The sequence below is a fragment of the Acanthopagrus latus genome, chromosome 21, assembly GCF_904848185.1.
Source record: "Acanthopagrus latus isolate v.2019 chromosome 21, fAcaLat1.1, whole genome shotgun sequence".
Classification (NCBI taxonomy): Eukaryota; Metazoa; Chordata; class Actinopteri; order Spariformes; family Sparidae; genus Acanthopagrus; species Acanthopagrus latus.
The window spans coordinates 10,522,713-10,550,283 of record NC_051059.1 but is presented as its reverse complement, the minus strand read 5'-3'; the positions used below and the strand labels follow the sequence as shown (position 1 = coordinate 10,550,283).

General features: G+C 41.8%; 1 protein-coding gene across 5 annotated transcripts in view; it reads left to right on the top strand.

Annotated features, from left to right (window-relative positions):
- The first annotated feature begins 4,427 nt into the window (after positions 1-4,427).
- Positions 4,428-27,571, top strand: part of LOC119011155 (zinc finger E-box-binding homeobox 1-like) — a 66,173-nt gene continuing 43,029 nt past the window's right edge. For 3 of the 5 annotated variants that reach the window (XM_037084059.1, XM_037084061.1, XM_037084058.1), the window contains exon 1: positions 4,428-4,556. In XM_037084059.1, coding sequence (XP_036939954.1) covers positions 4,499-4,556 — 58 coding nt within the window. In that variant the 5' untranslated portion in view covers positions 4,428-4,498. Of the gene's footprint in view, positions 4,557-4,616; positions 5,274-5,841; positions 6,148-27,571 lie in introns of those variants that run through there. The other 2 variants (XM_037084062.1, XM_037084060.1) reach the window with 2 other exon arrangements.

Here is a 27,571-nt window from a genome sequence, read left to right as displayed (position 1 = left end):
GGGATCCCTCAGAATATTTAACATCTTAATAAATGATGAATAAAATTATCTAAATGACAGCAGTACACTCAAACGGTAATACTTCAATCAAAATGTAATAATCATAAATCATCCCAAGCATTATTTTCTGCACTGTGCTCTTTAAAACCAAAATGTTTCCATATCAGCTGTTATCAACAACTTGTACACCCATAGCAATACGTCTGAGGCCAGGATCGGCCAACTGATGTACCAGTCAAGCTTTTATTAAAGGTTTAGCAGCAGCACACAAGCCAATTTGGGTAACACCTACATCACTGTGGGGAGCATTAAAACTGTTAAATTGACTTTCTCAAGATCTAATGATTGTAGATCGTCCTCAGTATCAAATAACTTTCTGAAGTTTTATCATTAAGCTTTTTGGTTTTTGCTCATTCATTATCTGCTCTTCCAATTTTTATTATACACAGATATGGTAATTATACAGGTCCAAAATGATACTGAAAAATTACATAACAGTTTTCAGATTGTATTAAGGTAACAATAGCAAAGAAAATTAATTAGTGTCCGACCTGATAATCTCCAAAAATATCAGCTAGACAATTTTCCTTATCGTCATCTGTCATTCCTATTCATTTGCTATTTGTGAGTCTTTTCCAGCATATCTAAATACAGTTGTGCAACATCTGTTTTATATTCAAAAGTAAATCATATCTCATTGATATCATCTAAATAAAATAGTTTGTGTCAACCACATTTGTGGGAGGGTTAGTATGAAACCATCTGAGCAGCATACATTTCCTGGCAGCAAATGAAAGAATATAGACGAGCCCTCTGGGATGAAAGCCTTTAATATTAGGACTGTGCAAACCAATTGGCTAAATCTGAGGTTTTGCGTCGGGCATGGCACCAAAAATCAGGTCAAGCCTTCCCTCATCTCTACCCCGCTACTCCTCAACATGAATGCATGTCCGCATACACTGCCTATAATCTTTACAAAGTTTTTTGCCTCGACTGAACCAGAATACAATCATCTTAATCATTTTTTAACCCTTTTTGTAATAATCAGATTCTAATGGCAGATTCCATCACCTCTGTGAAATAATACATATAAACATTTTATACGCAAAAGTTTAGTCAGACTCGGGTTCTATGTTCTTTTTACATGTATATAGCTCATACTAGCTAGCTTCATTTTTTAATTATATCTTATACCTCACTACAGCAAACTGTCACAACCCTGTGTAAACGGGTTAGAGCGAGGTACTGACACTAATAGGTTTAGGGGTTAAATTCCCCGTATATCTCAGTCAGATCCGCAGCTCCAGTGTTAGGTAGAACCCCTACCTGACGCATGACAAAGGAAGCTGCTGAGGAAGGAATAAAAAGACATTTAGCCCGAGGGGTTCACCTCTTCAAAGAACAATGCTCACAGTCTATTGGCTGACTACTCACTGAGAAGGATTTTCCAGCAGAAATACAAATGAATTTACTAAAGAGGGAAAGAAGCCCATAAGCCCTCTCAGCCCAATATTCATGTCAATACCAAATTAGCATTGAATAATGGCACCCATTTCCTCTCTATCATCACAGGCAGCAGGACAGCCTGGAGAGACGTTGTGATGTAGCGGGGCAGGACTCCCCAGATACGAGAGGACTGTTTCGGCCTTAATATCCTGCCAATGGGAGATTCACTTAGAGCATTACTGACTGGTGCTGGTGCTGGTGGTTGTTCTGGTGCTGGTGCTGGTGGTGGAGGAGTTGGTTGTGGTGTTGGGGGCTTGTTCACACTGATGGACCTATCATCTTTCATGTGGAGGTGTTGAGGGAAGACAGGCTATTATATTTTGGCTGAATTTCTTTAAAACAATGCCTCTCATTATTGCTGCAACTAACACTTATTATCCAAGTCTGTTAATGTAGCTGTTGTTTGATTACCACAGAGTTCATTCACTCAAGTAATTTTGACATTCTTTTATCTATTATTTGATAAAATGTATTGCATTACTATTATCAGATTAATTTTGAGCTCCGTTTTAGTTTTACTCTGATGCAGCTATCTGACAGTTTTAGAAGATAGTTAGTTTTCTATTTACATTTTTACACAAAAAAAAAAACTTCTGACATTTTTCTAAAATGTTGGAGTAACAGCTAAGACACTTAAAGTAGTTGAAATGTATCTCCACCATGATCAGCTATATTAATTGCTATGTTATAGAAACAATAACAATAAATCAGATATATAGAATATAGAATATAGTATACAGTAGAACTACAATGACTGGGGCACTTTTTTATTCTAATTTCAAATACTTTAATACTATACTTTAAAATACAGTAGGCCTATACTTTAAAAATCAGAACAATATGTAACTTTTTTACCTTAAGATAAAAGCTTCCAGTAGGGTGGATATTGTCTCACTGACAGCTGTAGAGTTACACAGCGCTCATGTTAGCATCTGTGAAGTGTGAAGTAATAGTAGAGAGTAGTAATTGTTGAGAGCAGTGTTTATGCCCTGTAGGTGCTACTTTTTCCTGGTACTGCGCTCACTGGCTCACACTGTCTTACAGTAACACAGTCATTTTCGGTACTGACAGTAACTCCAGAGCTTTTCTTACTATGACTAAATGTCTCATGTGAAAACGGTTTACTGGTCCAATTTAGCTGAATGAGGCTCTTTATTCACTAACCCACACTTTTCACTTTGCTTTCACATCTCCAGTACATGCAACACAATCACAAGTTACCCAAGCTCAAAGTCATTTCAAACACTGTACAGCTCTCAGTATGGATCATTCAGAATGTACATATTTTCGTTGACAGTTTTGATTTTTATATTTTTTTAACTTGTAGTCGATCCTCTCTCTTACTTTATTGTGACCATTATACATCACTCCATCGTATTTGAAAACCTACTTGGCAATTAATGTTTCTGTTTCTGATTCTATTTATAACGGGATATTTCTCCACTGTGGTGCTTAAGAAAAATATCTGAATGCTTCTTCTGTTTGTTGCTCCGCGTGTTGTCTTCCTCTATAAAACCTTCACATTCCAACCTGAACTCATTCAACTCATCACTATTGTGTCAGGCAGCTGAATGCACCCTCGGCAACAATGAAGCACCTTTACAAAAAAATGCACATAATCTCAAGCTTTCTGTCCCCCTTGTTAAGCCTCTGCAGTTGAATTTCATCCCCTGTCCTCAACACAGTGTCAGGATATCCAGAGGAGTCTTGTTGGCTGTGAGAGGCTGGCAGCAGCAGCACCTGTCTGTACTGGAAACCTGATCATCGGCAGGTACAAGAATAGCTCGACGGGACCGTGAAGGCCACTCCCCTGACCTGCTGTGAACTGTCACTGAACTTGTGTCACTGGCAAGGACAAAAAAAACGTGTTCAGTGTTTGTGTGGGCATGAATCTTTTGATGAGAAAAATGTGGATTTAACTTTTTAGTCTTGAGTATCAAAACAAGAATCTGACATATTTGGGACAAGAAACTTTTTCTTTTTTTCCCCCCAGAAGTAATAGAAAAGAAATGTCTTCATTTTGAGAAACCTACAAAAAAATATATATGTATATTATCCTGGCAGTACCACATCTTTGCTTCCCTCACTGTTGTCCCTGGGATGAATATTTTCAAATTTGTAACATAAAGCTTTATTTTCTGTCTATTTAACTTAGTTTACTAGACAGTATCAGTTTTTCAGATAACATTTATGCAATAAAAATGCTTCCCCAAAACTACATACTGCACCTTTAAAGGCCCTATTTGTAAGAAAAGCTGATTTTTTGATTCTCATTACCAACTTGTCAAGTACTGACGCATTTGGATGCCAGCTGGCCTGACCTACAATCACAATGTGTCAGTATTTGACAGAAAAAACTAAAGTGAACCTTTCTTACAAATAGCACCTTTAATCTATAATATATAGAGATTATATAGGCATGCCTTAGTAAAGTAATAAAATATATGCAGAGGTGTAAAAAAAACAAAAAAACAAAAACAAAAACAAAAAAAAACACAATAATTGCCTTCACATGTAGTGGAATGGAAGAATACAGTAGAGTAACATTGACTTACTCAAGTACACACTGATTTCTCCTATCACTAGACCTTTCTATGCATTTCCACCTTTAAAGAAAACACCTCACTGTTGCACTGTTGTATTTAACGTTTTCTCAGCCGTTAGGAGGAGCAGGGCGGAGTGACAGTCCGGGGCCGACCCTGTCAGGGCGGTAGGACCACCGCTTGGAAACGCTTTCACGCAAAACACACACACCCATGTGCGGCCAGTAGGAGGGGCCATGTGCTGAGGTGTTTGAGAAGGTGATGCCGTAAAAGCGCCCACTGTGTCGCAAACCAGGTGTTTTGCGGGGGGAAGGTGATGTCGTAAAGCGGACAGGGGAAGGGGAGGGGAGGGGTGAGGGGGAAGGGGGGGGACAGGAGGAGGAGGTGGGAGGAGGAGGAGGAGGGAGGTGACTCGCGAGCGGCTGCGCTTCAGACTCAGCGAGAGGATCATGGCGGATGGCCCCAGGTGTAAGCGCAGAAAACAGGCGAACCCGAAGAGGAGCAGCGGTAAGTCCAAACTTCTCCGTAACCGCCGCTGGGCGACCCGGGCCGGCCGCCGCTGAGCTCCTCGCTCGGCGAAGTCCGTGTGGAGACTTTGCCGGAGTGAGTTGGAGCACGTTCCGTGGAGTTTTGGTGTGTTCATGTCCCAGGGTGGTGGTGTACCGTTATACCTGGCTGGCTGCTCCCTCCGCCTAGCGGTGCACGGGGCGGCCTGACTGAGTGGACCGTTATCCGTCAGTTAGAACAACCCGAGGAGCGCTTCACGGTCGGGTGTGTTTTCTTTTACTTTCCGCCACTTTTTCTCTCTTTGTTTCGGTACTTTTCTACCACTTTCCCACCCAACGGCAACACTTGGCGGCAGGTTGCGGGGCTTTCACATAACAACGTGGCCCGTTGAGCGCAGTTCGTAGTTGTTGGTGTGTGATGTTTTTCAGGGCGAGGTTGTTGCGGGGTTAGTTTCGTGCTAACTTGCTGCTCACTCGGGCCCGGGCGGTGCAGTTTGTACGGAATAATTTAACTTTATCTGTTGTGTGTCGGTGGCCGGATGGGAAACCGTGCTGTTGTGGTGAATGCATGGGATCTTTTTTTATTATTTTTTTGCATGGGCTTTGGTCGACTTCAGTCAGCGCAGCTCCGGTGATGGCTAAGAGATGGGATGTTTATTTTATGTCCGCTTCACCCCTCCCTGCTACAATTGCAGCACCACATGTTCCCGTAGTTAAGGTAAGAGAGGAAATTGATTGTTTTAAATCCTCCTGAAGCTGATTGCCATATTTCTCTTCGTGCGTCGCATTTCCTGATTGTCCGCACCAGCTTACCTTTATAGAATTTTTTGACATTCGGCACAGTTTTTTTTGTTGAATGTTTCCCAAATTGCTCCGATAGCATATTTTTGGCTGTTGCTTTTTGCACCTGTCAATTCGGGTCTGTGAATCGTTTGCAAAGATGAAAATAGCGTTGTTTTGGGACGTAGGTTTCGAGTCACTTCATCACCTTATCTAAGTGGAATATAGTTGTAACATCCCTTTAATAGAGGGAGTTTATCGCCATGATATCATTACAAAAATGATCTCAGAAGAGGTGTTTATAAGCGCCACACAATATAGGTATTTTTAAATCCACCTGTTATGAAGCGGTGGATATAAAAATAGAATTTAGATGTAAGGTGTAATAACTTTAAATTTGCACAACCCTCTGGAGCCCCCTCATTGGTCGGCGTCTTACCTGTACTCCCCCTTCTCACATCGCATCAGCCAATAAAAAAAGTAAACCTATAAATTTATATATTTTTAGACACCGTTATGAGGCATGATGTGTGTGAGCCGAGGGGCTGGAAAGCACCTTTTTTTTTCTTGCTCCTCCTGCTGACGACACGACGGTGACTGCGCGTCCGTACAGGAGCCATCATCATCATCACCATCATCATCATCATGTTTACCTGAACGCGGATAACGGGGCTGACAAATGGCCTAGAAATAAACAGAAATAACACCTGCGGCTCACACCGTTACCAGAACAGGATCCGCTCGCCGTGTCGTAAAAGGCTCCGCGTCTCTCGAAGAGCCTGGAAAACCGCTCCAAATGTCAACTTGTGCAGGTAGATATGATTTTTTTTTTTTTTTTTTTTTTTTTTTGTAGTTTTTCACCGTGTGTGTAATGCAAGCATCGCATGGATGCTCGCCTCTCTTCATTCTCGCGGGATTTATCTCATCGGCACGCATTTCTGACCCACTTGTGCATGTGTTATCTTCTCTTTTATGATTTTTTTTTTTTATTGAGTCTGTGTGTGAGCTGGTTGCCTTGTTTGGTCGAGTGCACTCTGCAGCTCTGCGTGTGTGTGTCTGTGTGTCTGCACGGAAAATGAGCGGTGCATAAGGTGGTTATACCGCCGTTATTCTCCACCGTGTCTCACAATAACTGCGCTTACAGGGCTCACCGTCAAACCCCTCGTTTCCATCCATTGTGCTGCGGTAATTCGTTATACAATTTCCTGAGCGGTGTGCGGAAGGGAATGGCGGTCAGTACCATTACTGCAGTGAAGGCGGGGTTGCTGCTTTTTTTTTGTTTTTTTTCTGGACCGGAGACAGCCAGGTACGCAAGGTGATGCAACACCTACAAAGGTGTATTTTAACCGATTTCCTGGTGATATCTCCGCCGCATGAGGCTCAGGTGCTTCGCGAGAGCATCCCCGAGGGTCTCGTTTAGTCTGATTTCCAAAAATGTCACGGTGAATGAGATTTTTAGACGGAAGGAACGCGTCCTGCACAATCAAGATGGCAAAAGGTGCCTTGGCTCAGTGAGCACCGCTTTCATCTGCCGCAAGTGAAACTCAGCTTCGTTTCATTTTGCACCCTGCCTCGATTCAGACGTGTGTTTTTATTAGTTGTCACCCACAGGACACAAGCTGCCCGTCCACAACCTGTTCTCTCCCCTTTTTTCGGATTTCAGAGGATCTGATGTGCCATTTATTAGCCCGTGCTAATGTACCACGACCTCCAGCCTGTCGTCACCATGATGTGGCAAACTGCTGCTGATACTATCAGCCACACCGTCACACATGCTTCGATTTATGCAATTTCCTATTAACAGTTCCTATGATCATCTTACTCCGTTCAATGAATCCAGAACATTCTTATGCTGATCTAATGGTGGTAAAACTTTCTGCCATGTGATAAAAAGTGAGCAGACAGACCGGATATGGGCTTACTTTAAATGACTTGGCACTGTTCAGGTGACTGCAGATACATTTCACCTTTCATATTTGAGTACTTTATAATAATCATGAGGAGATTTGGCTCTATGAATACGTAATCACCAGTTAATCAAGCAATGATTTCCTTAATGTAATTACTTTGCCTGCAAAACGTCAGATTATAGTGTAAAGACATCATATAATACAGCCATACTAACAGTACAAAAGCAACAAGACAAGATATTCACATATACCAAAGAGACTACAACCAAATATTGTTTTGCATTTTTGCATGGTAAATGTCTTATTAAACAATGTATTGATTTAAAAGATTATCAAAATAGCCAATTGTATTTTTCTGCTTTAATTGACTAATTAGTAATCAACTAGTAATTTCAGCTGTACTCCTAGTGCCCCAGATGCCCCTGGGATCATACCTGCCGACATTAGGCTGTGAAAAAGAGGCTGATTTTCTAGGTTATCCAAAAATGGCCAACCATATATCCTACACAGGAATGGAGAAACACACATTTCGTTTGTATCATTATTATTAGATTGAGAGCACACTGGGGGAAAGGTTTAAATGTAGGGAGAAAGCTGGAGGAATGGGCAGGTATGCTTTGGACCCATCTCTTCTCACTTGAGTGTTTTGCTGAATTTTGTTTATTATATTATTATTATGGATATTATAAAGCAATGGATTATGTAGAGTTTTACAGGCACACACTTGTTTTCTTGGGTCCAAACTGTAGTTTGGCTCTGCTTTTTTTTTTTTGTCATTTTAGTTTCCCATAGGACAGTTGTGCTTTAGTGAACCAGAACAGTTAACAAAGTCATCAGCAGCTCATTAGCAGACAGATTAGGTAATCTGTAACTCCTGCTGGTTAGAGGAAGAGTTGGGGTGACAACACATTTACTTCCAGTCTATGTAATATAAGATGTTTAATTTAAGACACTGTTTGAGCTCTTTGCCTTAGCAGTGTCTCTGGTGTTTAAAATAGTAAGAAACACGTGCACAAAAGGCTGGATGTGATCATCAGTTCAGACTGCAGTTTGTCCTTGAGTATTTTTTTCTCATGCATGAGCAACGCTGGCCTATAAAACCTTGAGTTTTGGAGTCATTTCCTGTAGTTATGATCTCATTCATGATGAGACACGTTGCAGTTTGTTTGAGATGAGACAGGGACTCATTTTTATTTGTCTCTGGTCCGTATGTTCAGGTGGCATTGTTCTCACCTATATAAACAGACCGTCCTGACTGGATTTATTTATACTTGACCATCAGTTGGTGTGTCTTTACTTCCCTAGAGACAACATTTCCAATCAGGCAAGAGCTTTTATACCAGCTGTCAACATTCTGGTTTAAAAGCCCAGGACATGATGAGTGTCATTTAGCTACAGAGCTGCAGAGACCCCAATAGGATCAGGCACTGTATGAAAAAGTTACTCCTGTGTTTGCAAAGTTAGTATATAATCACATCTGCAATGAGAAGAAGGGAGGAAGGTGAAAGTATGAAGTAAGCTATTGGCTATAATGAACTCATCTCAGCTCCACCACATGTTAATGGTCTGCACTTCTTCTGTAAATGGCAGGTGTTGGCCCTCGATGTGCACCTCCTGTTGCTGCTGCCGCTTCGGTCACAGCTTCGTCATCCAACGCCCTTCGTCTTTAAAGTGCAGCATGTTTGTGTGTGTACGAGTGTGCTCTCAGCTGGGCTGTAATCTAACACTGCAATTTAGGGACTACAGGAATGCGGCCTGGTGTTAACATACCTTGACAGGATAAACACAGCAGCCTACTCCCAGGCTTGGACGGCTCATACGTACAGGCCTGCCAGTCCCTGGGCCTTCACCAGCGCCTGTCTGCCTGTCCTGTGGAGGAGGGTGTTGAGTGTTTAAAGGGGCTCTGTGGAGTTTTCTTATAAACAAACAAATATTTTGTTCATATTCAGAGGGACTCTCCAAAACACACTGTTACCCCTCTTTCCACCAAGGCATTTCAAGGGCTGGTTCAGAGCCAGTGCCTATACTTGAATCAGTTCTGTTTCTTGACCAGGAAAACTGATTCAAGAGTGGCACCAACACTTTGCTGGTCTAGAGCTAAGAACTACTTTGTCGTAGAGCTAGCCAGAGCTAGTGTAGCATGTAATCTGAATTATCAATGCAAGTATAAAACAAAAAGAATCTCACTCTGGATTGATATCAGCGTAGTTCACTCTAGATAGCTCTCTTAAGGTTAGAGTTTACAAATGCTAACATTAGCAGCTCATGTTAAGTGTCCAAAAGACCCAAAATGTGGTAGGAAATTACCTTTCTTCTCAAGATCAGTTGAGCAGTTTGACACATAGAGGTGTCGGGATATAATTTTTTTCACAATGTGATCTCATTATCATATATTTCACCATAACAATATTTCCACAATATCTGTGTAGAGTGTCTCTCTCCTCTGTCATCTCGTCCAACATAATTTTATGTAGCAGTTACCAAATCTGTGGTAGTGACTGGCTTCCTAGTTACTCTGTGTTCTTCGTCTTTCTCTGTCTTCTTTGTCTTTTTCCATCTTCCTGATTCATGGCAAAATATAACCCATGCATTACCACCCACTGCTACTTCAAAGTGAGAATGAAAAGAAACTGGAATGATTTTATCGGTGCTGGATTTTCAGATATTGTAAATACTCCCGCCAGCGACACCATTGGCTGAACTGTATGTTACCGCACCTGTATGCACGCATGAGGTAATCAAAATGCAGACACGCTCACAGAAACAGCTCCATTGTGCCACTTGAGGTACCTTTAAGTATAGGATCTCTGTTTTGGAACCAGTCATCACAATAACCCTCAGATGTATATTTGTTTTAATCATATAGAGCATTTTCACTAGCGGTGATAATGGTGCATAAATTGACAGGTGTAGTGTTTACAACATGTCTCTGTGACTCTGATCCCTGACTGCTGGTTTATATAAGTTAAATCAGACCAGGGAAACAGACTTTGTTTATATCAGAGTGCTTTGAATGACTGTTTAAAGGAATATTCTTGTCTCTTTGGTGATGGGCTCTTTGATCAGCTTGCTGCCATTTGATGCGTAGATGAGTAGCATTTTCTGCGTGGTGTTTGTTCAGCTCTCCTCTTCAGATGCTGAGAGGCTGTAATGCTTTATTAATGCATTCCTTATCATACAAGTGAACTTTGCATCATCTTAAAAGGACTGTGGCCCTTGAGTTCAGCACCATGTTTCAAATCAGTGCTGTGTATTTCACTGTTTAGGACTATGGTTAAATCACTGCACAGTCACACACTGGTTAAAGAAACTGTGCAGCATGTGTTTTCTGTCTTCTGTGTTTGTGTGAATGAACCGTTTTTTTTTCTTTTTGAGCTCCAGTTACAGCCATCCTACAGAGCAGAGGAGTCATGTGAGTGTCCTGCCTCTGAGATATTATTATGCATTCTTTGGTAGCTAATCGGCCTCGCCATAGGCTGGGTTCATCCTGGTACACTCATTTGATTAGTCTGATAAAAGATAATAGATGTTATATTGTTGTATAATCAGGTTAGTCAGTAAATGCACTAGCAATTACACAAAATGGAATGTCTCAGGGACTAGTTATGTATTCCTTTTTGAGTGTAGTGCAAATATTTATGCATCTTTGTAGATAATTTTGGGGATGGGGGTGTCAGAGGGAAATGGTCTCGACTTGGTTGTGGTCAACAGCAGCTGATAGGCCTAACTGATACACATTCATTCATGTTACTTTCTCCTTGTGCTCAAGACCCTGGGGCTGTGTGTGTGCGTCCGTGTGTGAATGTGTGTGTGTTGTGTTGTTTCCCGTGCACAAATGGGCCTGTGGAATGACAAAGCACTACAGGATGTCTTTAGCAAGTCAGCATTAACCCCTCCCACTGCCTTTTATGGTCCAGAGGGGGAGGTGCGTCAGGGCTACTGATGCTGCCTCTGTGACTAATTGAGCAGTGTGTGTGTGTGTGTGTGTGTGTGTGTGTGTGTGTGCGCATTTGTGTGTATGCGTCAGAGAAAAAGAGAGAGAGAGGGAGTGTGTGTGTGTGTGTGTGTGTGTGTGTGTGTGTTTGTGTCTGTGTGTTAGCATCAAGGTGGGAAAGTGCTACTTTCCTCCAGGCTTTGCATAACAACACAGGCCTGCTTGTTTGGATTTACATGCATTAACATGGTGCCTGAGAGGAAGAATCAGTGCATCCTGCTGATGCTGTTGCGTTTCAATTAGATGACATTGGCTGATAAAGGCACCTTGACAGGTCAGGTATGGAAAGATGTGTCAATACATCCTAATAAAAGCATACACATTCATTTTAAAGGGGTTTAAACTATATACACTCTTGCATCTGGCTTCATTAAGCTGTTATAACAGGTTAATTTAAATAAAGGACTCAGCGTTTGGATGATAACAACAGCCACAGTCACAATCTATTCAGAAATAAGCCTCAACCAAATGACAGATGACTAAAAAGATCAGCCATCGCAGCTTTGTCTGTTGTCACGCAGGTGTGATTTGCCTCAGCAACTCATGAACGCCCCCAACACACTATTTTTAGTGGAGGTGGAAGGGAAATGATCTGATATGAAACTGAAAGCACCTAATTATGTCATTCTGGCTTCACTGCACAGACTCAGATGAGCTAAATAGAGTATTAGTAACTGTAAGTTGCATTGCCAGTATTGACATCTTAGATTTTATAGAGTAACCCCCTCCTCCACTCACCCTCCCAGTCCTTCACAAAGAGGTCAGAGGTCAGTGGAGCAGCCCTGGAGCTTGTGTTACCCCAGAAAGCACAAGAGAGATGAGAATGTGGAAGTATAAGTGTATATTCAGTGTAGTTGTGTATCAGGATTACACTAAAGTAGGAAAATATACCAGAATATAGATTATTTTCCATCAAAGCTTCACTTCTTTAATGCACAGATACCACTTTTTAAAGACAACTCTCCTCTGTTAAATGCATTTGCATTTGTCAGAGCAAAGACTTGTTAGAACATGTGTTATGGTACATTTTACAGGTATATCTTTAGTTACCAGTTTGTGCACTCCTTAATTGACAAACTTCTGCAGAACTAGATTGAGCAGGTTGCAACTAGGCTGCAGTGTCGTAAAATACTTGTTCTATTTCTTGACTGCAGAAACTGATCTATTTACACCAGGGTTGCCCAAATTGGAGCCAGAGTTGGCCTGCCAAATGGTTCAGTTTGACCCACCAGATATTTTCTCAGATCAAACTAAATCAATAGATAATAATGTTAATGCATGCTAGTGGCTTTGCAGAGTCTGTCATTTAAAGAAACTTTGGATCCCTGTACCATTTTGAATCTTAACAATACAGTTCAGTTCAAGACGTGTTGGTGTGGTTGCCCTTGGCCCACCATTATGTTTTGTTTTGGCATCCAATGAAAATAGTTTCAACACTCTTCATTAACAAATTCAAAATTCCAATAAATTCAAAATATCAACACACAGAGAAGAGTACTTCATTTAGATGGCTGTTATAGTCATTCAACATAAAAGATATGCTAAGGATGAAGAGCTAAGGAGAATGGTAGAAAAGATCCATTTCATGTATCATCTGCTGTGTTAAATTAAAATAAGATTACAGCAAAACCAATTCCTCCAAACTTACAATGCCGTTTAAAATCAATGTTATGAAGATGGAGTTTGCTTGCTGCCACCTACACTCGAAACAAAGCCGAAAATGGAACCAGAACTGAAATTTACCTCCAGCACCACTGGTGCATAAAATCTCAGAGGAACTGCCAAACTCATTTTTAGTACTTTTCTTTAAGGTGGCCCTAACCCATTTCCACAAGTAACCTGCTTTGCTGTTGCCTTTCATCATTCTCATTAAAACCACCTGAATATTCATGTATGCAAGAGGCTCCCTGAGCAGCTAACAGCTAAAACTTTAATCTACACTGTGGTGCTAACTGAGGCTGAGCTGTGAAAGACGGCCTGTGGTGAAGGGATCCAGTTTATTCTGCTGCTGCTGACCAGCATCAATCTCACCCCATTAATGTGGGTGTTTAAATTTCTACAGTATAGTGTGTGTGAAAACCCCCACGAGTACATGTGTGCGCTTGCATGAGTGTTAAATCAGTTTATACATACGTTTGTGTGATTGGGTGGGTTATGTGTGCTTGCAAGCCAGTGTGTGTCAAAAGAAAGAGTCCTATTCAAAGTCCTGTGAGTGTGTGTGTGCGTGTGGGAGAGGGGGAGCACTCTTTCACACTCAGCCGGTGGGAAACTCCTCTCCCTCTCCTTTGGTGGTGGCACAATTTGCATATCCTGCCATCCTCCATTCTTTTTTTTCTCCTGCCGCCTGAGAAGCTGAACAGAGGCCGCCGGATCCTCGAGCTCAGAGGAAAATCAGCAAAAGCTCAGCCCAAAGCTGCAGCCTGCCTCCAGGCACAACACCGAGGCACAGATATGAACGCTGTACAGTAGAGACTTAAGTCGAGTTGTAGCCCTGCACATGTTGGTCATTGGACTGTTGCTTGCCTGTGATAAGCTACTCGTTTTGATGGGATTCCATTAAAATTGGGACACATCTCAGAGGTAAACCAAAAAGGGAACAGGTGCAACAAAGCAAAAACAAAAAGAAATGTGGCACTGAGAGGAGAGAAGGAGCTGAAATTTGAAGTGGATACACAAAAGAAAACAGAGAAACTGTACAAAGTTGAGTCACAATTTCACATGACAGTGTGACCTCTACTTTTTGCTCTGAAATATTGTTCACCTTCATAAAACAACATCTGTGTTGTTCAGTCATAGAATCAAACCAAGGTTAAATGACCGGTGGAATAATTCATTAGTTAATTGATGGAAAAATAGTTGCCATCCATTTTGATATTGATTAATGATTGCTTGATAGTGATTGATTAACACAAGCAAAATTCTGAAACAAATCCTCATCCTTATCTTTGTCATATGTTACAGGAATCTGATGTCATGTGAGGCTTTCTGAAGTTAAGATGGGCATTTTTCACTAGTTTATGACAACTGATAAACTTAAGATTGATTGATTAATTAGGAAAATAAGAAAAAGTATCTTAAGTTGCAGCCCTCAAATCAAATGTTCTTAAAACAAGTAAAAACTACTGTAATTTTGATAAGTAGTACAGAATTAGTCGTTCTACTTAATTTGAACACTGCTGATGTTGGGTAAATGCATCACAAATATAACCCACAATTTTAGATGTTAGTAACTAGACTAGAAATTTCAAGCTCAGTCACTTGTTGCACATGTGTGCAAATGACTATAATTACTGAGCTTGCCAGTTTTATGAAAAGTCTCAAAGCTTCTGACCCTGGTGAGATTTCTTTAGTGTGTACTGTCTTGACCATGACACCATTTGAAAAAGGTTTTTAATCTAAAAAACACCACATGCTTATTAAAGTTCTTCAGTATATAGTAATGGAAAATGTGTCTTTAGGCATGAACCATGGCGTATCCTTTTACCGTGTTCACATGCCTTTTCACAGGAACCAGATTGTTTTCATAGGAACATTATGTATTAAAATAACTTAAAGAACCGCAGTGGGTTATTTATTCTGATTTCACATTTCATTACTTTAGCAAACCACAGCTTTATAAAACCACAACCCTAACCAAAGAATTCTGGGAAGACTCCACTTTATTTGCGATTGAATAAAGGTATGATGTGAAACCTACTGTAGGAGCAGGGGAGGCGACCTCCCAGAGGTCCCAGGAGACATAAATCATGAGCAGTGGACAGGTGGGTTAGGAGGGGCCTGGACTTACTAAAGACCCCCCAGAGACCTCAGTGGGTAGAGCAACAGCAGGACAGGTGGGAGTGGAGTAGAGAATTAGATTAGAAGCACAGCAGAGGGCTTTAGTCTCAGAGTCTTTTGTCTCAGATCATGGTGTGCATCATATGAGGAATTAATCAGAAATGGTAACATTTGGTGAAATATTTCATTCCTTCTTGAAGCAGAAAATTAAATTTGACAGTACTGATAATATGAGACATGTTGCACTAAGTAAAGAGGCACTGTTCAAAAACTAGTTGGCCAGAATTATTGATATTCCTACCATGGATTGAGTTCAACCATGCCCCTCTGTGGGGTTGCTACAAGGGATTTTGGGAAATGTCTGCTCTGACTCGCCTCTTGTTGGTACAAAGTGTAAAGCTCTCTCTCGCTTCTTGTGAGCCTAAAGGTTGCTGGTGTGTTTAGCATTGAGTTGGTGTGTTCACTTCTCTAGGGTTGTGTTTCCTTGTTTATCGTATCATAGCTTGTTCAAAGTTAAGTCAGGGGAAACCACTGACCATGTGATTGAACTTTCTCTGCATTTATTTACTTTCAAATAGTTGTGTTGGAGTAGAAAAAAAAAATGTGATTCAGTTTCCCAAGGAATTTAAACATGATTACTTCCCATATGTCAGAGGATCTCTGCCTATAGAGTAACACTGCTAGGAGCATCATCCTGCTTTTCCAGGTTTAATCTGGATGAATTAGATCTGAATCAATTTGTGAATTCATCCTCAGTCAATTGACAGAATATGTATTGAAAACTGTTGATAATTGATTGATATTATTGTCATTTTTCAAGCAAAACATTTGCTAGTTTAAATGTCTTAAATGTGAAGTTTTGCTCATTATCTGTGCTTGTTATCACTGTACATTAAAAATCTTGGGGTTTTGGACTCTTGGTTGGATAGAACAAGTTTTTATGATTCACTCCCAAAGAATAAATTGTTTAATCATTTAATCAAGGAGATCATTGTTGGATTTACACTGGTTCCTGATTCAGTTCCTGACAGATCCTGACTGCTTAAAATATGGATGATCCTCTGGGTCTGAAACATGAAGCCCATGCAGAAGTGCCTTAAACCCACATTGTTTCTAATATATGGTAGGGGGCAACCTCACTGGTTTCAAAAAGAGGTCTGATTGTGTTGAAGCTTATGAGAAAATGACCTTAGTTCCCACTTGATTTATTACCTCAATTAACACTTCCTTCATGAGTTCATGGTCTCAAATGCAAGTTTTGTCTTCTTCAATACAACATGACGTTATTTCTGGAAATGGTAGCCCCCTTTACAGTAGAATAGACAACAAAGCAGGTTTACTTATTGGGATGTTATTTTTGGTCATAGTTGAAAAGCTGCTGTCTCTCTGTTTCCAGTCATCCACCATGCAGAGCGGATGGCGAGTGAACACATTGAAATGGAACAGAGGATTTGATTAGAAGCAGAGTTGAGATGTGGATCCTCTCTGAGTCTCTCCACCATCCTGTGTCCTGTGGGCTCGATTCGCAGTGTGTGGAGCCAGAGGAGTGATGTATGATGCTTATAAAATTGAACACCAGGAGACAAAGTGGAGGACACCTCTTGCTTGCAAACAAAATATACGTGTCTATTCAAAGCCCTTAATAAGCTGTCAGAGTAGATTTGGATTTGTTTGTTGATGTCGGAGAACATTAGCAGTCGTCTTTTTTTTTTTTTTAATCATGCAAGCAAATTCACGGTTGAGTGAAAGAGAGAGCTGGAGAGGCTGAAAGAAAGGGAGTGTTGTTATTGAATTACAGGTGATGGCTGCTAATTGGGCCCTCCAGAGGTTGTGTGTGTGTGTGTGTTCGCTGTAAGTGTGTGTGTCTGGCTCTAGGGATGTGCAGTTGATGAAGCTGTTAGGGTAAAGTGCGGGGCCCCAGTGTGCTCCCTGAGTGCTGTGCTTTAGAGGCTGTCCTGTCCCAGTGGAGGATCGCTAATGGAGGCCACCCAGCCCTGATGAATTACACCCAGACTGGATGGATGGAAGGACGACAGAACCGGGGGGTGATGCTCCCGTAATTGAGGCGGCTGCTGAGCCTAAAGAGCGTTTGGTTTTTGATGAGCTGTAGGCTTGATGCAACACGTTTGCACTGTAGCTGTGATAACAACAGCATTACCACCCCACAGTGGCTCCTGGCAAGGTGTTGGCAGGTCCTGAAAGTCATACTGCACAAGGTTTTTTTATCTGAATACATTCTGCTATTAGTGATTCACGTGACACAACACTGAGTCGTACTATAGCCAGGCCATGAAATGAAAGAATGTGATGCTTGAAGTCAGATCTCTGGGAATATCCGCTAAAGTGATTGCCGTTTACTGTGGTAACATTTTGTGAAGATTAGCTGTTTATCCAGTCGCCAACTGGGGCCCTCAGAACATGTGGTGCACATTTTTCACACTTTTTGTACATTTAATTGACAAAAGAAGTTTTTTCCATGACAAAATCTCCCATCTTCTGTCTACTCTACCCATATGAAAAAGTTTAATTGTTTGACAGCATTGAATCAGAGCTGATTTAAGATGGTTCTCTTTAAAAACTGAGCATACAGTATACACCTCCTCCAAGTCTCAATCATTTAGAAGCTGCATCTTTGGTAGTGTTTGGCCTTACGTTGGTGTGGATGCCATGTGGAAAATATTCAGCCCTAATAGCCAACATGGCTGAACAAAGAACACCACCTACTAAAAGCCAGCTTTTTCTCTCAAGCTGTTTGATCGTTTGATGGAGAAACATTTCAGACAGGAAAGATAACAGACTGGATTTCGCCCTCCATTAATACGAATCATGACTGTGCCCTTTGCTGTGAGTTGATGAAGCTCTTCTATGTAAGATTGCATTTTGTGTTTCCCAGGGAAATTATTTGGCGCTAATGTTTTTACAAGATTGCAAGTAAATTGATGTTCAGTTATGATGTGTGATTTCTGATGGTTATTGTGCATCTCCTTGGGAAATGAGATTCACACCAGCACTACAGGGTTTCAGGTTTCATTTCCTAGTGTGGTTTGATTCATTCGAAGGGCTGTTTTTTAATTTTGTGTAATAGTAATTGAATATCTGTGTTTTAGATCAACCAATTTGAAACTATATCCTTGGGCTTTAGAAAATGGCATACTGCACTTTTTGTCTGACCACACAATTAGTGGATTAATAGAGGGATTAATGTGCCACTTAAATGATGAAGAAAATATTTGTTGACGGCAGCTCTGCTGTACTATCAACTCATGAAACTTAAAGGCAATTTGGATTAAAACGGTCAAATCTTCCAGTATTCCTGCCATTTTCACTGCGTCATTGTGCATATATTACATTCGGTGTGCCTTCCCTCTGTAATTGTGACTATTTTTTTCTGCTGAGTGCTCAGGATCTCTGCTGTCACTGAGAATGCCACTGTGCTTATCCACTTTGGTAGATTTTTGTTGATCAAAGCAGTTTTGGCAACAGTGTTGCCGCTGCAGCGCGACTGCTGAGGTGTCAGCTGTTCAGTCTACTAGAGATGTGGACAAACGACACTGCAGGCTTTCTCATCATTTTGTTTCTGTGTTTCGTGCTGCTGCCGCTCGGATGGATTTTGGCTCCCTCTGCCTTCACTGAGGGAAACCTGTGGGGCAACACACCTTCGTCTTTGAAGCCATTTGTGTCCACGCACTTGTCTATATCGAGAAGCCTTGATGATACCCGACTGAAGTTATCAACCATAAACAATAAAACAATAATGTGTGCGTGAGGCAAGGATTGTATGGCTTGTTATCTTTAAAGGACTTGTGTTTGTTATGGCAGGATGTGAGTGAGGTGGTCTGCTGGTGGTCATTGTGAGGCCTTGTTGTGAGTCGACTGATTGCAGTGTTTCTATCTTATTAACTTCATTTCAACAAAAAAGCTGGTATTTGGTAAGGAAGTCTTCACCCACAAATGGAAATTCAGTCATTATCTGCTCAACCTGGTGCTGATGGAAGTCAGTTTAAGTTTCATAATCAACAAAACCTTTCTGGAGATTCACAGAAAAACATGTTTCAGCATTCCCACATACGACTGAAGTAGATGGGGACTTGTTTTAAAATGTACAAAAAAAAAATGATAAAAAAACTTACAATGGCACCATACAGTTTGTCCGATGCTACTGAAGCCAGCACCTACTTTCTTGGCATCAAAATGATTACATTTTAAGATTTGGATTGATGAAATTGGATGTGTGTCCAAATTAGCTGCTGACTTTTGGAATCCACCAGCCAGAGTAATTGATCAAAGAAAAGTTCAATTTCCTGCCCTCATCAAGTATAAAACCGAAGCAGGAGTTTGGCTGACCTGCAGTTTTCCTTTTTGGGTTAATGGTATCAGAGAACTGGCACAGGTGCAGCTTCGAGGCTGCAGCTTTCACATCTCGACTGGGTTTCATCAACACTCTTTGTTTTCCCCCTCTGGTCTCATGCAGCAGGCATCTTAATGTGAGCTCAGAGATACTTGGGAGTTAGTCTCACCAACCTGTACTGAGCGTGTGGAGAGGCTCATTACAGGAGTCAGTGGCAGAAGTCATCCAAAGACTCTGTGAGCACCAAGCTTCAGTATCTTCACTACTTGTTCCATATCTGGATTTATATTAATTGTTGTGGGAACATCTCCTACCCCCTGATGCTGCACAGTAAATCTAACTTTTTATGTCATTATTTCCAGAGGTTAAGGCAGTAAAGTTAGAAAATGAAGTAAAAAACTACTTATTCCTACTACTACTACTCCTACTTACTGCACACTTTTCTCTGATTTATTTATTTTTTTTGTCCGATCAGACAGTGACCCTCATCAAAACAGTTAGCTCACCTGTCAGATATGTTTCATTTGCTGTTCAGTGTGAACAGGACAGGAGGCAATGGCTCGGCACATTGTATGAGCCAGAATAAACAGCCTCCCTTTCTTTTTACTGAAGCAAGAATCAATTGGGATAGAAAAATTGGAGGTGGAATCCGATCTTGCGAAATATTCCCAACCCAGATAACATTTTTGTCTTGAATGCAAATGTTTGTCTTTCTGGTAGTGAATTAAATATTCTTTAGTTTAGGGATGCTGTCTTGATAAAACCACATCTGTTTTCTGACATTTGGAATGATTAATTAAGAAAATGACTGGCAGATTAGTTGATGATCATTAGTTGCAGCCCTAAATTGACTAATGTGTGTGACTGTGCTCTTGAAATAAACGTGTTCAGTTGGAAATGGAATAAGGTGCGTTTAAAGCTAATTAATCCAAAATAGAATAGATATGTGGAAATATGTTAATGGGACGTGACCTAAAATGTTCTTCACTCTTTGCCTCAAGTTTTACTTCTTTCTTGGAAAAGCTGTTGAGGCTAGCCTCTCGCCAGTTTCTTTTCTCTCCCACTCGATCCATGTCAAGACTAGTCCAGTTTATTTATGTACACAGTGCCCTCATCAGATTTGTGGAGCAACACAGCACTTAAATACAACAACAGAAAACAAGCATAAACAAGCAAACCCAAGGACTTGCTGCTAGTGCATGTGTGTTTATGTGCGTGGATGTGTGGGTGTGTGTGAGAGGGTGTGTGCACTATATACCCTTCCCAGCGTAGCAGGTGTGCCTGGGCTTCAGCCCCATTACAAGTCTCATAAATACCACCTGACACTGTTACAGCAGGCAGGCTTCGATATAAAACTCTCCTCCCGTGGCGTGAGCATGGAGCCCTTCAGCGCAATTATATTATGCCACTCTTCAGGGGAGGAAAGCTACACCCCTGCCCAGAACCTCTTAACAGACGGAGCTGGTCCGAGCACACTCACTCTCTCTCATGCTGCGTCTTACGACTCAGAATTTGAGCCCCTTCTGCATTTAAAGTGCTTTCTGACAAACTTCTTTAAAACACTTCAAGAATGTGTTGAGTTATAATGTGTTATGTCCATGATCACACACACGTTCATTTGAGGCCAGAACACACACACACTGTCACTCAGACTCACACACACACTCTTTCTTTAGGCATTTAGCGCGCATCAAATGTAACAGTGCTTAATGGGAAAAAAAAACATTATGAAGGTCAAGGTGTTCTGGAGTTTCATTCATGTGATTCATTTAAAGCAAATTGGGCACATTTGTGGCCGGAAGGTGTTGTAATTATAAATATTTTTGTGGCATTCATTTTGCACAGACACACCTGTGCGGTGTTGTTTTGTTTAGCCGCTTTGCTGCCTTGCCCGGGTGACATTTCAGTCGGCCGGTGATCTGAACGTGCTTGACATTTTGCTAAACTGCATTCGGAAGGTTCGGCCTGTCCCTGTGTTTTCCTTCCCCCTCCTCCCTGCATTGTGTGACTGGGTAAACAGGCACATACACACACACACACACACACACACACACACACACACACACACATACGTTTATCCTCACAGACTGCCCATACATCTGGGGAGTTTGCTTTGTACGCCTGCAGGTTTAGGATTATGCCTTTGTCTTTACTGCCTACAACGCACAGAGCAGCCTTGGCGTTGTTTGTTTTTGATGTTTTCCCTAAACACACCTGTAGAGAAAAAGTAGGCTAGCATCTCATTAACGCTGAAAACATGTCAGAGTCTGTGCGTGGAAGGTTTCTGCCACTCTGTCTTTGCTATGCGCAGTCATTTGGAGTTGTACAAAGTGGTTTGGAACAAGCGTTTTAATACACCAAATAGGGTGGTTTGATCTGTTTGGATGTAAGTTAATAGACTAAGGATCATCTAAGACTCTTTGTATGAAGAGCAAGCCTTTTGAATTTTTACCAAACACTCTGCTGGTGAAGATCTTAGAAAATATCACTGTCTGTAGCGGTGCCTCCTCCAACCTTCCCAGAGGTTCAGTTGCACTTTTAATCCAACGGCTGAAGGCATATGGAGATTGTTTCCCAGGTCTGGTTCTGTGCCACTCAGACATGAAGCCTTCCCTCTGCCCCGCCGGCTCTCTGGTACCCGGCCACAGTATCATCTCCCAGCTTGACGCCTCCCTCGCTGACAACTGTTCAAAGCAACCTAGCTAGCCGCCTGGCATCCAGACGGCAGCGGCATGGTCTTCATTTAGCAACGACAGAATTGCCATGCCAGCTGAGGCTAGGTGCCAGAGAGCTGCCCGCAGAGCTCAACGTTGCTGCTGCCAACTCCCGACATACAGTAGACGGGCAGTTTTGCACCGGCAGTGCCAACAATACGGTGGTCTGATGAAGTAATATGATGTAAGATGGTGGGATGCTGTGAAGACTGCTGCATTTGGAGATGGAGATATCTCTCAGCGGGGAAAGGAGGGGGAGGCTGCAGCTCTGTCCGCTCTCCATCTGTGTTCTGATTATGAAATTAGGCCGCTGACTGGGTACAGACCCACTGATGAAGGCTTAATCTGTGAGGAAATTGGGACTTTACAGTTACACAGGTGGGATGGTTGAGTTAATACAGTAAAATAATGATGCCATTTCATTGTTGTAAACCACTATTGAATTGTAAGCGAGTAACATCGATGGTGGCTTTAAGTAAAAGTAGCACACTAACAAAGCCCATCCATCCATCCATCTTCTTCCACTTATCCGGGGCCGGGTTGCGGGGTAGCTGTCTGAGCAGACCCAGACTTCCCTCTCCCTCGACACTTCCTCTGTCTCTTCCGGGAGGATCCCAATGCGTTCCCAGGCCAGCGGAGCGACATAGTCACCCCAGCGTCTCCTGGGTCTTCCTTGGGGTCTCCTCCCAGTGGGGCATGCCAGGAACACCTCCTGAGGAAGGCGTCCAGGGGGCATCCGACACAGATGCCTGAGCCACCTCAGCTGGCTCCTCTCGATGTGGAGGAGCATCGGCTCGCCACCCGACCGCTTGTATCCAGGATAACTAACAAAGCCATTTATGTGATCACAGGAGTTCAAATTTTGATGTATAAATGCTGAATGGACAAATGCTTTTTTAGACATATAGTTTACATATACTGAGAGATATTGGAACAATTTATACAACAGTAAGAGCTTCAAAGTGTATATTTTTATGTCAGGAGACTGATTGACCCTTACAGCAAACATTTGGCTGATGTCACTTCACAGCTGACCTCCATTTGCCCAGACTACTGAGGTCAGCACTGTTATCTGAGAGCATTTTCAACATGAGACCAATAGCCTACATGTGCTCCAGCATGTTTACCCTAAAGCTCAGGGCAGACAGACACAAGGCTTGTCTGGTGTAGCTTTAAGCTAAGCGCTTAGTTTAGCGTAGCCTAGCCAAGTGAAGCATAGCAGAGATACAGAAAGTGCCCACGGCGATACACACTTCCCCCACAGGCTAGCTTGTGTTGCAGAGGCAGCTACCTGCAAAACAGGCAGATGTCATGTTTTGCACATCACAATAGTCAGATTTTACTGATGCTAAGCAGCTCTTTGTAGCCAGTGAAAGTCTACAGTTCTCCGACCTATTTCCCAGGGAGTTTGCAGCCAGAGAGCAAGCGTGTGTGATATGAATACTGAGCAGGTGAGAATGGGAGGAAAATGTTGGAGAGCTGGTAGAGTATTAGATCATGACCACAGCAGTGTAGCAGTACCTGCTGGGGCATAAATCAGGCTCACATAGATCATTATTGATAAGATGAAAGTGTTTTTTTCCTATTGAAACTCACCCTGACTAATGTAAGGAAGAGAAGAGAATAATTCTGCAGACTGGACTTAAAAGAGAAAATGTACCAGGCCACGTATGTATTTGTCAGTGATTAGCAGTAAGCAATAGGGATGTTTCTTCTTCCTCCACTTTTTCTTCCATAGGAGTGGCATCATTGTAGAAATGTATGCGTGGTCACATCCGTCGTGTCAGGGAGTTGTTATCCATTTAAACAGCAGGCTTGTTTTCTCCCGAGGGAAAGAATAGGTGGCAGGTACATCCATTGTAGTTTATTGATCGGGTGTATGATTAGCCTGAATGCGTGTACATTACCTGATTGCATATAGGATATCCTGTGTGGCACCAGCGAAAGAGAAAGCAAAGCCTAATGGATATTAAATGAGTTCTCGGCCAAACTGCGAAGACATCTTGAGCTGCATTGGTGGCGTGTCTGGAAAATTAGGGTGCGGATTGGAACACAAGACGTGCTGGAGGCAACGGAGTCCTCCTCCATCCAGTCTGAATTTGATCAGCTCTGGAGCTTCATCTCTTCACATTATATTTTATGATAACAGTTATATTATAAATGGTTTGGTATGTGAGATTAAAGACTTAATAGGTGAACCTGAATGACATTTCGAGGGCGATAACCTCAACAGTCTTGACAGGAAAGGTCAGCGGAGATAGCATTAACATGTCGAGCAGAAACCAAGCAGAAGTGAAGTGCCACCATTCTTTCACCGACTTGTTTTCACTTTTGAGTCCAACATCTCCCATCCAGCATCTTTTTTTTTTCTATCCAGAGGTTTCACTCAAGGTTTGACTGAGAGGATATTAACCTTCTTGCACCTTACCAAAGATCAACCCAACCCCCACTCGCAGCATAGAGTGACAGAAGAGACTGAAGACCAAGAAAGGGGGTTGAGCCTCGTGTTAAAGGTCATAAAGCAGTACTCCACCCGCAGTACATGGAGAGCACATGGCACACGCCCCGGTCCACTGAGCAGCCTCGACAGACCCTCTCTGTCACGCTGTTTTGTAGTGTTGTCCAATCTAAAGCTTGATTGATGCCCGTTGGAAAATTCCACCTCTTGCACGTGGAGGCCACAGGTCAGGATCAACTGCATAACTGCCCCTCTGGAACGAGAGGATTTACAATCAAGGACACTTAAACAGGTTGGGTTGGTGCTGCTTGCTCACTTGAACCCAGCTGTTTGTACACCACAGTGTCACTCCTCTGTCCAGCACACCCCTGCTGGTCATGTAAATGATTTTCTAGATGAATCATTTATTATTTCAGCTGCACTGATTATTCAATTAATACACTAGTCGACTTAAAGAAAATCAATCTGCCATCAGAGGGATTTTGAGAGATGCCATGATTAATCTAGTAGTCGTCAGCTACTAACTTAATCACCAGCTGTTTTGATAATTGATCAATATTTTTTTTCTGAGAACAACTTCTTTTCTGGTTCCGTTCCTACTCTATGACAGTTAATTGAATATCTATGATTTGTCAACAGAACAAGACCTTCGCAGATGCCGTATTTGACATCGTCCTGTCATGTCATTTTTGGGTTTTTTGTGATGTCTTTGGCTCTGTTTTTGTGTTCTTCCCCAGTCTGCGTTCCCTCCACATCTGCACGGCATCAGCTCCTTCACTTTTCCTAGTCTTTTTCCACTCGTTACCCTCATCTGTGTTCATCCGCCTCCCTCCACCTGCAACTTGTCCCCTGTTAGCTTAGTTTGTATTTAACTCAAGTCTTTAGTTTAGTTTTTGTCAAATCATCAGCTGTGTTTGCCCTGTTCCTGCCTTTGCCCTGATCTTGAACAAAACTTAATCTATCGCACTTCCTGTCTTCAGTCTACTGCCTTTGGGTCCCCTTTCTCCACTCCAGCAAGACTATATCGGGCTTTGGAAAAATAACGAGGGTCATTTTTCACTATTTTCTGGCATTTTAAGTTCCATACAACTAATTGATTAATCAAGAAAACAATCAACATTTATGTGAAAATAATAATTCGTTCTGATTTGTCCACACATCTTGCTTCTCATTTGTGAGGATTTGCTGCCTTTCTTCTTCCTTTTTGATAGTACATTGAGGGTCTTTGTAGAATGGACTGTCGGTTTGATAAAACATAAATGTAATGACCATCTTTAAGGGCTTTGTTTGCTATTCTCAAAAATGTTATCATTATAATTGGTCTATAATTGTCAGAGAAGATAAAATTGAAACCCTTCACATCTCACATTGACAGATCTATCTGACCAACACCAAAAATGTTAAACATCCATGAAACCAAAGAAACTTTGCTTCTTGATCTCAAAGCAAACTTACGGTCTAACCTCTGATGTTTTTTAATGACATGTCCTTGGATCCAAAGAGCACCTGTGTTTTGATAGCTGCATTTATGAAGCAGTGCTCTGCAGCCAAACTGGCATTTGCTCTTTTTGTACCCAAAAATATTAAGTTTAGCATCATTAAGGATGAAGAAAACACCCAACCTCACGTGAGAAATGTATGTAAACAGTTAACCCATGATCAATTATTGCAGATTAATTTTCTGCCAGTCGACTTTTTCAATTAAATTGACTAATTGTTTCAGCTCTACTGAAAACATGTAAAGGGTAATACATGTGCCGACATCTCTTCTGTATTGTGACTGCAGGAGTGTTTGACAGTACAGATAATTAGCTCATCTGTCATGTTTCAGCAGCGTCATTATCAGAATCAGAAGCGCTCAAATGACTAAGTACAATAAGAGGGAAGGTAATTTGTCTGGGAGAGGTGTATTCACAGATGACACATTGCATGGTACACGGATAACGGCACCTCATGAAAAGAGCCAGGGAACAGAGAATGACATATGGTAGACAGGAGAAAATAACTGTAATTTAAACATAAAGCATGGGTGGTTGACTCTGGAAAACCAATGCATGCTGTTTGCCATTGAGCAGGTCTGCCTCTCTCCCCTGAGCCTCTGCTCAAAGTGTATGAAAGTGGAGCAAAAAGTATCACATTTATTTAATTAAAACCCCGCTGAGAGTCACACCGATATTCACCATCTAATTACTCCATTGTGCTGGCTCAGCTTTCGTTTTCTCATCTTTTATACAACCACAAGGTTTTATGTCGGATTGCTAAACGTTTTTTTTGTATTTTTTTATCCAAAGACGGTTTACTCAGCACACAATATCGGCAGCTACAGCCTCCCTCCTATTCACACAGATGGACACGTTTGGACCTGGAACCTGCCCAATGTAATCTAAGTCTTTTTTCCACTCGCTGAGAACTTGAGAGAAGTTTGAAGTTTATTAGCTGCCAAACGTAGGAAGAAGCAGCTTAGGGATTTTTTTCTCTTTTTTTTTTCATAAAAAGATATGACATTGCTGTCAAAAGTTGTAAAATATCAAACAGCAGATACAGTTCTTAACAGGCAAATCCTGTATTCTCTTTGCTGATGATTTATCACAACCAGATATGAGCTCAGCCTCCACTTCAGTGATGAGCTGCTCTCTGAATTTTCTTCTTTTGAAACAAGGAAGCAGGGAAATGCAATTACCTGCTGACAGCCAGAGATCAACCTGACAGGCTTGATGTAGGAGATGACTTTTGTGGCTGGGAATGTGAGCGCAGAGTTGAGACTCGCGCACAAATTTTGGAAAACCACCGCGCTGTGAGACGACTGGGTCAAATATTACTGCTGAGCATCCACAACTCAGTGATGACCTAGATTTGCACCCACCAATAGCTGTCACTCCTGCAGAACAACAGGAGGATCCTAAGGGGCTCCTAAAACAAATAACAAATCCCCAGTTCCTCTGACGCTTTACAAAAGTGTCACCCGTTGCATGTCTCCCTTTTTGTTTTTTGTTTTGTTGATCACAAGGCGCACGGTGCGGCGTCTGTGTAAGGCA